Below are 11,695 nucleotides of genomic sequence, written 5' to 3'. Positions count from 1 at the left end.
CGGTTATTCAGAAGAAGTTGTTGAAAGGTTTTAAACATATTTGACCCCTGTGACCTTGAATATAAGTCAAGGTCATTTATTTGAAAAAACTTGGTAGCCCTTCATCCCAGCATGCTTCTGGCCAAATATCATCACCCTAGGCCTTTTGGTTACTGAGAAGAAGTTGTTTAAAGAAAAATGTTGACGACGGACGCCGCACCATGCCATAAGCTCACTTGGCCGATCGGGCCAGGTGGGCTAAAAATGGCTTCAAAACAAATGTGTTCAGCACTAATACTTCAAGTTTATCTCAATATTATGACGATGACACGGATGATATCCTCGTGTTATTGGTTATTACATACTCATATCGGTAGAAAACTGTTGAAATAAATGCCTGTCAAAAAAACACCTGTACAATCTACTAATGGAAACAAAAATTAGCAAAATAATATAGTATTTTAAAAAGACAGAAACAATCATTTTTCAACAAACTTCACCTGCCGGAAATAGCTGTCATAAGTTTCCGTGCATCTATTTTGATTCAGTGTTTGAAGAAAGACTACTCGAATACACTTCGCTGGGTATTTCAAGTATGATCTTGGATTGTCAAATAAATTATCGACACTAATTTTTCAAAATTGCACATTTTTTTTATTGATTTTTCAATATTTCAACTTAAACAAATCCATATAATTTAATAAGTTTATTTATCTAGTTAAAATAGTATTCACTACATTTTACCATCACGCTTTCTATCTAAGCCATATTTGATTGGAAAACCAATTACAAAACCACACCTGAGTGCGGTTTAATCAGTTTTCCGAAACGGATTTGGTTTACCTTTAACAATTGAAAAACCATTAAATTTCATTAAAATATAGAAAGTTTACAAAATCAGTTTGAAGCTAAAACTAGTTTTGTGATAACAAATTCGCCTTAAGTTACTCTATGCCAGGCACCTACTAGTCAAATATCATGACCCTGAGACTTATGGAGCTTAGAAGAAGACTCTTAAACCTTTCTTATTATTATAGCCTAAAATATCAGGACCCTGGATACTTCAGGTTTAAGAAGATGTTTTTAAGACAAGAGGCCCAATGGGCCTGCATCGCTCACCTGGTATAAATCTCACACTTGTAACCTTAAAAGTGCCAGGCACCTACTAGTCAAATATCCTGACCCTGAGACTTATGGAGCTTAGAAGAAGACTCTTAAACCTTTCTTATCATTATAGCCTAAAATATTAGGACCCTGGATACTTCAGTTTTAAGAAGATATTTTTAAGACAAGAGGCCCAATGGGCCTGCATCGCTCACCTGGTATAAATCTCACACTTATAACCTTAAAAGTGATCTAAAAGAAAGCTACAGGCAAAATATCAGTATTTATGATTAAAATTCATTCAAAAGACCCTGTTAATTTTTTTTAAACATTTCACCCCTGTGATTGAAAGTCGAACAAATTTTATAGCCTTTCATCTCAGGATGCAACTTGCAAAGTATCAACATCCTGGAACCCATTGTTATTCAGAAGAGGTCGTTTAAAGATTTTAAACAAATTTGACCCCTGTGACCTTGCATATGGGTGAAGGTCATTCATTTGAAGAAACTTTGTAGCCCTTCCTCTCAGCATGCTACAGGTCAAATATCATCACCCATGGCATTTTGGTTATTCAGAAGTTGTTTAAAGGTTCTTTAAAACAATTGACCCCTGTGACCTTGAATATAAATCAAGGTCATTCTACAGGTCAAATATCATCACCCATGGCATTTTGGCTATTCAGAAGTTGTTTAAAGCTTTTTTAAAACAATTGGCCCCTGTGGCCTTGAATATAATTGAAGGCCATTCATTTGAACAAACTTAGAAGCCTTTCATCCCAGCATGTTACTGGCCAAATATCATCTACTTGGGCAGTTTGGTTATCGAGAAGAAGATGTTTAAAGCTTTTAACATATTTGACCCCTGTGACCTTGCATATGGGTGAAGGCCATTCATTTGAACAATGCTTCTGGCCAAATATCGACACCCTAGGCCTTTTGGTTATTAAGAGGAAGTCGTTTAAAGAAAAATATTGACACCGGACGCCAGACGGACTGACGACGGACGCCGCGCCACGGCATAAGCTCACTTGGCACTTCGTTGTTGGCGGACAGATGGACGATGGATGCTGCACCATACCATAACATAACCCCACAGGCACTTTCTGCTAGGTGTCAGCGAGCCAAAAACAAACATAAAATTACTAATTTCCAAAAAGCCATCTAAACGTGACAGTTCTTTAGGACTTTTAATAGAAAAATCAAACATCAATACTTCAAAAGCACTGAAAACTCTTCCATCGATATATCAAATATCATGTTATCTTAAAAAAAAAAAAAATTCTGCGAACTAACTTTTTCAAGAGAACAAGATTCTTGATAGTTCACCTACATGGAAGTGGTTACTATCTACTGGCACTATAACTAATAATCAAGGCGACAAGGACACAATACAAGAGGCCCAATGGGCCTGCATCGTTCACCTGGTATAAATCTCACACTTCTAACCTTAAAAGTGATTTAAAATAAAGCTACAGGAAAAATATCAGTATTTATGATTTAAATTCATTCAAAAGATCCTGTTAATTTCTTTTAAAACATTTCACACCTGTGATTGAAAGTCAAACAAAGTCATTATGTTGAACAAATTTTATAGCCTTTCATCTCAGGATGCAACTTGCAAAGTATCAACAACCTGGGACCCATGGTTATTCAGAAGAGGTCGTTTAAAGATTTTAAACAAATTTGACCCCTGTGACCTTGAATATAAGTCAAAGTCATTCACTTTAACAAACATAGTAGTTCTGATCCCAGCATGCTACTGACTAAATATCAACATCCTGAGCCTTTTGGTTATTCATCAGAAGTTGTTTAAAGGTTTTTTAAGACAATTGACCCCTGTGACCTTGAATATGGGTNAAGTTGTTTAAAGGTTTTTTAAGACATTTGACCCCTGTGACCTTGAATATGGGTGAAGGTCATGCATTTGAACAAACTTGGTAGCCCTTAACCCAAGCATGCTACTGGCCAAATATCATCTCCCTGGGCAGTTTGTTTATTGAGGAGAAGATGTTTAATGTTTTTAACATATTTGACCCCTGTGACCTTGAAAATGGGTGAAGGTAATTAATTTTGACAAACTTTGTAGCCCTTCATCCCAGTTTGCTTCTGGCCAAATATCGACACCCCAGGCCTTTCGGTTAATAAGAAGAAGTTGTTTAAAAATTTTAACATATTTGACCCCTGTGATCTTGAATATGGGAGAAGGTCATTTATTTGAACCAACTTTGTAGCCCTTTATCACAGCATGCTACTGGCCAAATATCATTACCCTGGGCATTTTGGTTATTGAGAAGAAGTTGTTTAAAGATTTTAACATATTTGACCCCTGTGACCTTGAATATAAGTCAAGGTAATTTATTTGAACAAACTTGGTGGCCCTTCATCCCAGCATGTTACTGGCTAAATATCATCACCCTAGGCCTCTCGGTTATTCAGAAGAAGTTGTTTAACGGTTTTAAACATATTTGACCTCAGTGACCTTGAATATGATTTAAAATCATTTATTTGAACAAACTTAGAAGCCCTTCATCCCAGCATGTTACTGGCCAAATATCATCACCCTAGGCCTCTCGGTTATTCAGAAGAAGTTGTTTAACGGTTTTAAACATGTTTGATCCTTGTGACCTTGAATATAAATCAAGGTCATTCATTTGAACAAACTTGGTAGCCCTTTATTTCAGCATGTTACTGGCCAAATATCATCACCCTAGGCCTCTCGGTTATTCAGAAGAAGTTGTTTAACGGTTTTAAACATGTTTGATCCTTGTGACCTTGAATATAAATCAAGGTCATTCATTTGAACAAACTTGGTAGCCCTTTATTTCAGCATGTTACTGGCCAAATATCATCACCCTAGGCCTCTCGGTTATTCAGAAGAAGTTGTTTAACGGTTTTAAACATGTTTGATCCTTGTGACCTTGAATATAAATCAAGGTCATTCATTTGAACAAACTTGGTAGCCCTTTATTTCAGCATGTTACTGGCCAAATATCATCACCCTAGGCCTCTCGGTTATTCAGAAGAAGTTGTTTAACGGTTTTAAACATGTTTGATCCTTGTGACCTTGAATATAAATCAAGGTCATTCATTTGAACAAACTTGGTAGCCCTTTATTTCAGCATGTTACTGGCCAAATATCATCAGCCTAGGCCTTCGGTTATTCAGAAGAAGTTGTTTAAAGGTTTTAAACATGTTTGACCCCAGTGACCTTGAATATGAATCAAGGTCATTTATTTGAACAAACTTGGAAGCCTTTCATCCCAGCATGCTTCTGGCAAAATATCAACACCCTAGACCTGTTGGTTATTCAGAAGAAGTTGCTTAAAGATTTTAATGTATTTGACCCCTGTGACCTTGAAAATAGATGAAGGTCATTTATTTGAACAAACTTGGAAGCCTTTCATCCCAGCATGCTTCTGGCAAAATATCATCACCCCAGGCCTTTTGGTTAATGAGAAGAAGTTGTTTAAAGTAAAAAGTTGACGCCGGACGGACGACGGACGGACGACGGGCGCCGCTCCATGCCATAAGCTCACTTGGCCCTTCAGGCCAGGTGAGCTAATAAAATGAAACTTATGAAAGACATTGTATATAGATATGTGTATCGAATTGTAACGAAAGGTGACATATAAATGTAAATAACAAAGATAATGGCAGACACATAACACTTTTACCAGCTTAGATATGATAGGGATACCAGCCTTTCTATGTGATGTTTATATTGTATACTAGGAAACATTTGCATTTCTCTGACGAAATCTATACTAACCAAGAGTTAATTTGCCCTTCACATGTAATGATTACACACTATATTGCATATTATTATTTGTTGTCAAGACAAATTCTCCCCCATTTTGGAGGGCAAAAAGGCGAAAGTTAACCCGCGGTGAAATTTTCGTGGTATACAGTACGTAATTAAAGACCCGTTTAGCCATAGAAAGGCTGTTGCATGGGTCATGTTACACTATTGAACGGAAAATATACATGAGGTAACATGCAAATCTGGTCTCTGTAAGTCAACAATTCCTTATATTCAGGAATTATGCTGCACCATTTATCTAAGGATCAGATTGCAAATTTAAAGCCCACACCCCGCTGCACATCTGTAAGAGGTTTGTGTCATTGCATCTCCTAATTCCTCACACAAAAATCTTAATATTCCCTGTAGAGTATCACAATCCCATCTCTCTCTCTCCTTACAGGAATATCTGTAGAATTCTTTGTCGTATCACAATTTTATCTGGGGAACACCTCAGTTATCACATTAAGACAACTCCATAAGTGTCAGGTCACAATGTCGTTTCTTTAGAAGTCTTTCTTCCCTCCAAAATATCAAAATATCTGCAAAATAAAACCAAAAATCAATCAACATTTTCAATTTTGAAAGCTTACCATTAAGAAATGTTTAGTAACAAAATATCTCTACTGTTGTGGAATGTTTACTAAGAAAAATTACTGATATTAAGAATTGTTTGTAAGAAAAGTTCTCTATATAAATCAATCTCTATGACAACAAACAAGGATCACATAGATATACACTTCCGTGGGATAAACAATATAACTAACACCTCTGGATTAGGGTTCCTTTATAAATCTGATAATATGTTTGACTGAGCGAATGAAAATACTGTGATCAAAATCCTATGAATTTCACCAAAAGAAGACATCTTACCCATCCAGTATATCGTCAAGCCACATACGATGACACAGTGGTTCTATCCACGTTGGCGGGATGGCCTCCACACCTAGTTTACAGCCTAGCAAAGCTCCAGCCACAGCAGCATTAGCATCGGCATCTCCTCCCTACAAGTAAATGTACCCTTCTTCATCACTGACATTACAGTTGGTCCAATGATTGATATTTATCAAAATCTTATTGGTTACAGAATCAACTCCAATTAATCTATAATGAAATTCCATAACAGATTATTTTGTTAAATTACTTCCATTAATTGTACAATTATGCAGCAGCATACTATGAACATACCTCAAGCACTATGTCCTGTATGGCCTGTCTAAAATCCTTCTGACGGAGTGCCCACAGCCCCGCCCCTAGAGTCTTGTATGTATAGTTGGTACGCCCAGGCTCATCTAGCTTCAGATCCTTCAGGGAGCAATAAGACATGTAGCTTTTCAACTCCTTCACCTGTCAACATAAAGCCTTAGCTACTGTTTATCACCATATTACAATACAATACAAATGTGTCTCTAGTTACTGAAGAAATGGATGAAAGTTACAGTTGTTAATCGGTACTTTATTAATCCAACACAAAATGAATGCTCATTTTACGGACAGAGTTCAACAACATTAAATATATACTAGTACTAGATTTGTTTCTGGAAATTTGTGTTGTAGATCCTGAAGAGTTTTAGCAGAAATAACAGTCACATTGGGCCAGTATATGTAAGTAGGAAAAATGTGTACTAAACAGCATTTAAGCAGAGAGCAAGTTTGTTCTTATCCTGGACATTGTTTAGGAGTTTGTGTGTGTTTTGTTAGGTCATTTACAAAGTGAACTTCACTTAAAATATTTTTTAAATAAAACCTGATCTGCAAAGATATGCTTTGTTATTGTAAATTTTGTCAATCTGGATATTTTCCGGGAACACTTGGTCTAGTTTACCAAGGTTAAACTGTTCTCCTGTTTATGTATCCATATGGATGTTATAGAAAACAAATGAGAATTTACCTCCTCTGATGTACTCAGTATCCTTGCTGCATACTTGTATGTTTCATCAATAATTCCATTCACATTGTATTTCCCATTTTTCTTCATGTGGCGATCATTTTTCTGCAGCATTAGGGCAATGGCAACAGTGACCGCTACACAAGATGCTTGACACCTGGACAAGGGAGATAACAAATTTTTTACTGATATAATGTAAGGAAAAAGAAGGTTCACGCATGAAAGTAAGTGAGAAGACAGAAGATATGTGTCAGTACCATAACATAAATAGGCCTAAATTGATGTTACCATTTCTGTATCTTTGGCCAAACAAATGAAGTACATAGCATAATTCACTATTAGGAGCAGTATGCATTGTCTTATGTACGGATTTTGGAACTAACCATAAGACTGAATATGTGTTTTTACCTTATCTCATAATGTGTGATTTTACCTTATGTCTTGCCAAGACATAAGATAAAATCACACACTGCGACATAAGGTAAGATTATGTGTGACTTTATCTTAAATCTTGGTGTCACTGTGTGACCTTACCTTATGTCAGGGTGTGTGATTTTTCCTTATGTCTGGATATGTGCCTTTACTTTATTTTACGGTGAATGACTTTACCTATGTCAGGGTGTGTGACCTTACCTTATATCTTGGTCTGTGACCTTACCTTATGTTAGGGTGTTTGACTTTACCTTATGTCAGGGTGTTTGACTTTACCTTATGTCTGTGTTTGTTACCTTACGTTATGTCAGGGTGTGTGATCTTACCTTATGTCAGGGTATGTGACCTTACCTTATGTCTTGGTGTGTGACCCTACCTTATGTCAGGGGGTGTAATTTTATGTTATGTCAGGGTGTGTAACCTTACCTTATGTCAGGGTGTGTGACATTACTTTATATCTGGGTGTGTGACCTTACCTTATGTCAGGATGTGTGTCCTTACCTTATGTCAGGGTGTTTGACTTTACCTGATGTCAGGGTGTGTGACATTAATACCTTATGTCAGGGTGTATGACCTTACCTTATGTCAGGGTGTGTGAAATTACCTTATGTCAGGGTGTGTGACCTTACGTCAGTGTGTTTGACCTTACTTTATGTCAGGGTGTGTGACCTTACCCTATGTCAGGGTGTGTGACCTTACCCTATGTCAGGGTGTGTGACCTTACCCTATGTCTGGGTGTTTGACCTTACCTGATGTCAGGGTGTGTGACCCTACCTGATGTCAGGATGTGTGACTTTACAGATGTCCAGGATGTGTGACCTTACCTGATGTCAGGATGTGTGACTTTACAGATGTCCAGGGTGTGTGACATTATCTTATATCTGGGTGTGTGACCTTACTTTATGTCTGGGTGTGTGACCTTACCCTATGTCTGGGTGTTTGACCTTACTTTATGTCAGGATGTTTGACCTTACCTGATGTCAGGATGTGTGACTTTACAGATGTCCAGGGTGTGTGACATTACCTTATATCTGGGTGTGTGACTTTAGTTTATGTCTGGGTGTATGACCTTACCCTATGTCTGGGTGTTTGACCTTACTTTATGTCAGGGTGTGTGACCTTACCTGATGTCAGGATGGGTGACTTTACAGATGTCCAGGGTGTGTTTGATGACTTTGCCTATTGTGCTGTAAGAGTGGACACCTATCACAGCCGTGCGAGATATAGCACTGTTAGTCGCCAGTAATTGACGGGAGTCACGCCACACAATTTCTGCTGCCTAGAAACACAACATGTTCATTCAGAGTGGAACCAACTTTGTGGATGATAATAATCCAGGAAAAATAGACGAACTGAAATCATTTGTCCTTTTTTTTAAATATAGCTCATATCAATTTGTTATGTATTGTACTACTTTGGTCCTCTTATCCGAATGTTTACCTATAGCTACAAATAACCAGAGCAACTATATATCCCTGTTAATGATGTTGTTGGTATTGCATATCAACTGGGTTTAATTTATTGTTATTAAAGCACTTATATTTCTCAGTGATATCATTATCAAACTTATAAAGGTAATAATTTATGATTCAGAAACTTTTTTATAGACTTTTCTCATTTTCGCTGGTGCTTTACCATGTCAGAAAGAGAGTATGTCCACAAGTATAATGATGGTTTTATTCAGACATATTAGTGGCCTGCTTTCATCCTTGAGAGTTCAGTTGTAAAAAAAGTTCAACATATTTTCAATTGTTCTAAAACTTTGTCAGCATCAAAGAAATTGTTAATGTGTTCCAGTTGACAGAAAGTGAATAAGTACAATTGGAACAGATTGAATATCTCTGTCATTCAAAATTGTGAAAAAAAATAACACCCATTGAAAATGGTCCAGATTCCATGATTCTGATACTGACATGAGACAATTACAATAAAACAGCCGTTAACTTTGGACCAAGAAATTATCTCAGTCTCCACATAATCTACCAGTGTAGTTGGTGTACACTTTCCAAAAGCTAGGAAACCAATGATGTGGGACAGTCTGCAGTGAAAACAGAAAATTACAAACACTTTCATAATATATATACTCACTTTTTCAGGAGCCTCTGAGAACTGCGGGTGGTTGATGACCGCCTTGACCTGCGGACACGTTCCCAGGCCACACACGTCTTCCAACTCCGGAAACCCATGTTCCGACCACTCGATTAAACGCTTGGCAAAGTCAATCGGGATCACCTTTAATGAATATTACTTTATAGAGGAACAAGTACTATAGATGCTTGAGAATTCATTCTTTTACATCCTTTTCTGCACCGAAACTGATAATAAATACTTCAGTCTGCAGAAACAGCCATTCCTAACCTTATATTTGTTACGTATGAATTCAATATCAAAGTCTGAAGAAACCTGTGTTTTCTAATCATCATAAACATAGAATTAAATAGTTTAGTCCAATTTAAAGTACATGTTACACTTGTAACTTTGGTCTGCAGCTTATATTAATTAGTGCACATAAATCTAGACAAACAACATTATAGATAGATCACAGTGATCATCAAACACTATCTAATCTTATTATCATTTTTGCAAAAAGAATACACAAAACAGTAGTTGAAGAGCTTCAAAATCTGAAAGTTTTAGAACTCTGATATTTTTTATTACCGGGTAGTTAACAAGAGGCCCAATGGGCCTGCATCGCTCACCTGGTATTAATCTAACACTTGTAATTTTAAAAGTGGACTAAAATACAGCCACNTGAACAGAGTTTATAGTCTTCCAACCCAGCATGCTTCTGGAAAAATATCATTACCCTGGACCTTTTGGTTATACAGAACAAATCATTTAAAGATTTAAACATATATTGACCACTGTGACCTTGAATATGGGCGAAGGTCATTCACTTGGTAGTCCTTCATCCCAGCATGTTAATGGCCAAATATCATCACCCTTGGCCTTTTGCTTATTAAGAAGAAGTCATTCAATGGTTTTAAACATATTTGACCCCTGTGACCTTAACATATATATGTCAAGGTCATTCATTTGAACTTGGTAGTTCTTCATCCCAGCATGTTACTGGCATTATCCTAGGCCTCTTGGTTATTCAGAAGAAGTTGTTTAAAGGTTTAGAACATATTTTACCCTGTGACCTTGAAAAAAGATGACGGTCATTCATTTGAACAAACTTTATAGCCCTTCATCCCAGCATGCTACTAGCCGAATATCATCACCCTAGGCCTATTGGTTATTCAGAAGAAGTTGTTTAAATGTTTAAAACATATTTGCCTTCTGAGACCTTGAAAGTGGGTCAAGGTCATTAATTTGAACAAACTTGGTAGCCCTTCATTCCAGTTTATTACTGCCTTAATATCATCACCCTAGGCCTCTCGGTTATTCAGGAAAAGTTGTTTAAAGGTTTTAAACATATTTGACCCCTGTGACCTTGAAAGTGGGTCAAATTCATTTATTTGAACAAACTTGGTAGCCCTTCATCCCAGTTTATTACTGCCCAAATATCATCACCCTAGGCCTCTCGGTTATTCAAGAAAAGTTGTTTAAAGGTTTTAAACATATTTGACCCCTGTGACCTTGGATATATGTCAAGGTCATTTATTTGAACAAACTTGGTAGCCCTTCATCCCAGCATGTTACTGGACAAATATCATCACCCTAGGCCTCTCGGTTATTCAGAAGAAGTTGTTTAAAAGATTTTAACATATTTGACCCCTATGACCTTGAAAATTGATGAAGGTCATTTACATGTATTTGAACAAACTTGGTAGCCCTTCATCCAAGCATGCTTCTTGCCAAATATCATCACCCTAGGCCTTTTGGTTACTGAGAAGAAGTTGTTTAAAGTAAAAAGTTGACGCCGGACGGACGACGGACGCCGCACCATGCCATAAGCTCACTTGGCCCTTCGGGCCAGGTAAGCTAATAAAACCATGTTTAATTTTACATGTTTGGAATACATTATTTCATTCTGTCAGAGATAGGTTACCTCCCCTTTGTTCTTGAGTATTGACTGTAAAATGAGAATCATGATGTCTGATTCGTCTGTCCAGTCTCCAATTTTCCATTTTCTCCGATGACTGTCCGGCAATATTTTCTTGTGCACCAGTTCAAACTTATGGTAGACTTCCCTGTATTTCTACAAAATGATACCAAAAAAAAACTACATGAAAATTCACACAAGCTGAATTAATATAAACAAACAAGAGGCCCATGGGCCTTAACGGTCACCTGATATATTTATACAGAGAGTTGATTTTGTTTTTAACATGTACAGAAATATTATTCAAAGTGACAAAAAACAATAAAACCACCTTATTCAATATCTAGCATACAGATTTAAGACTAAAAAGTATTTGAAACTAGCACCTCTGATTCTAAACAAGGAAAATGAAGAAATTTTAGCACACTGACTCCTTTGGGCCCCACCCTACAGCCCTTGGGGGTAGGGCTGGCTCAAAATTTTCAAAGTATCAAACTGTCAACTCA

The 11,695-nt window shown here is 37.0% G+C and overlaps 1 protein-coding gene across 1 annotated transcript in view; it reads right to left on the bottom strand.

Annotated features, from left to right (window-relative positions):
• Nucleotides 1–4,635: 4,635 nt before the first annotated feature.
• Nucleotides 4,636–11,695, bottom strand: part of LOC110459561 — a 14,870-nt gene continuing 7,810 nt past the window's right edge. Inside the window, exons 3-9 of the mRNA XM_021511892.1 lie at nt 11,196–11,345; nt 9,290–9,433; nt 8,326–8,480; nt 6,773–6,926; nt 6,070–6,228; nt 5,755–5,885; nt 4,636–5,423 (exon numbers count right to left, since the gene is read on the bottom strand). Of these exons, the coding sequence (XP_021367567.1) occupies nt 5,372–5,423; nt 5,755–5,885; nt 6,070–6,228; nt 6,773–6,926; nt 8,326–8,480; nt 9,290–9,433; nt 11,196–11,345 (945 nt within the window). The 3' untranslated portion in view covers nt 4,636–5,371. The remainder of the gene's footprint in view (nt 5,424–5,754; nt 5,886–6,069; nt 6,229–6,772; nt 6,927–8,325; nt 8,481–9,289; nt 9,434–11,195; nt 11,346–11,695) is intronic.

The sequence above is a fragment of the Mizuhopecten yessoensis genome, unplaced genomic scaffold, assembly GCF_002113885.1.
Source record: "Mizuhopecten yessoensis strain PY_sf001 unplaced genomic scaffold, ASM211388v2 scaffold10107, whole genome shotgun sequence".
Taxonomy (NCBI): domain Eukaryota; kingdom Metazoa; phylum Mollusca; class Bivalvia; order Pectinida; family Pectinidae; genus Mizuhopecten; species Mizuhopecten yessoensis.
This window is presented reverse-complemented; position numbering and strand designations above follow the sequence as displayed.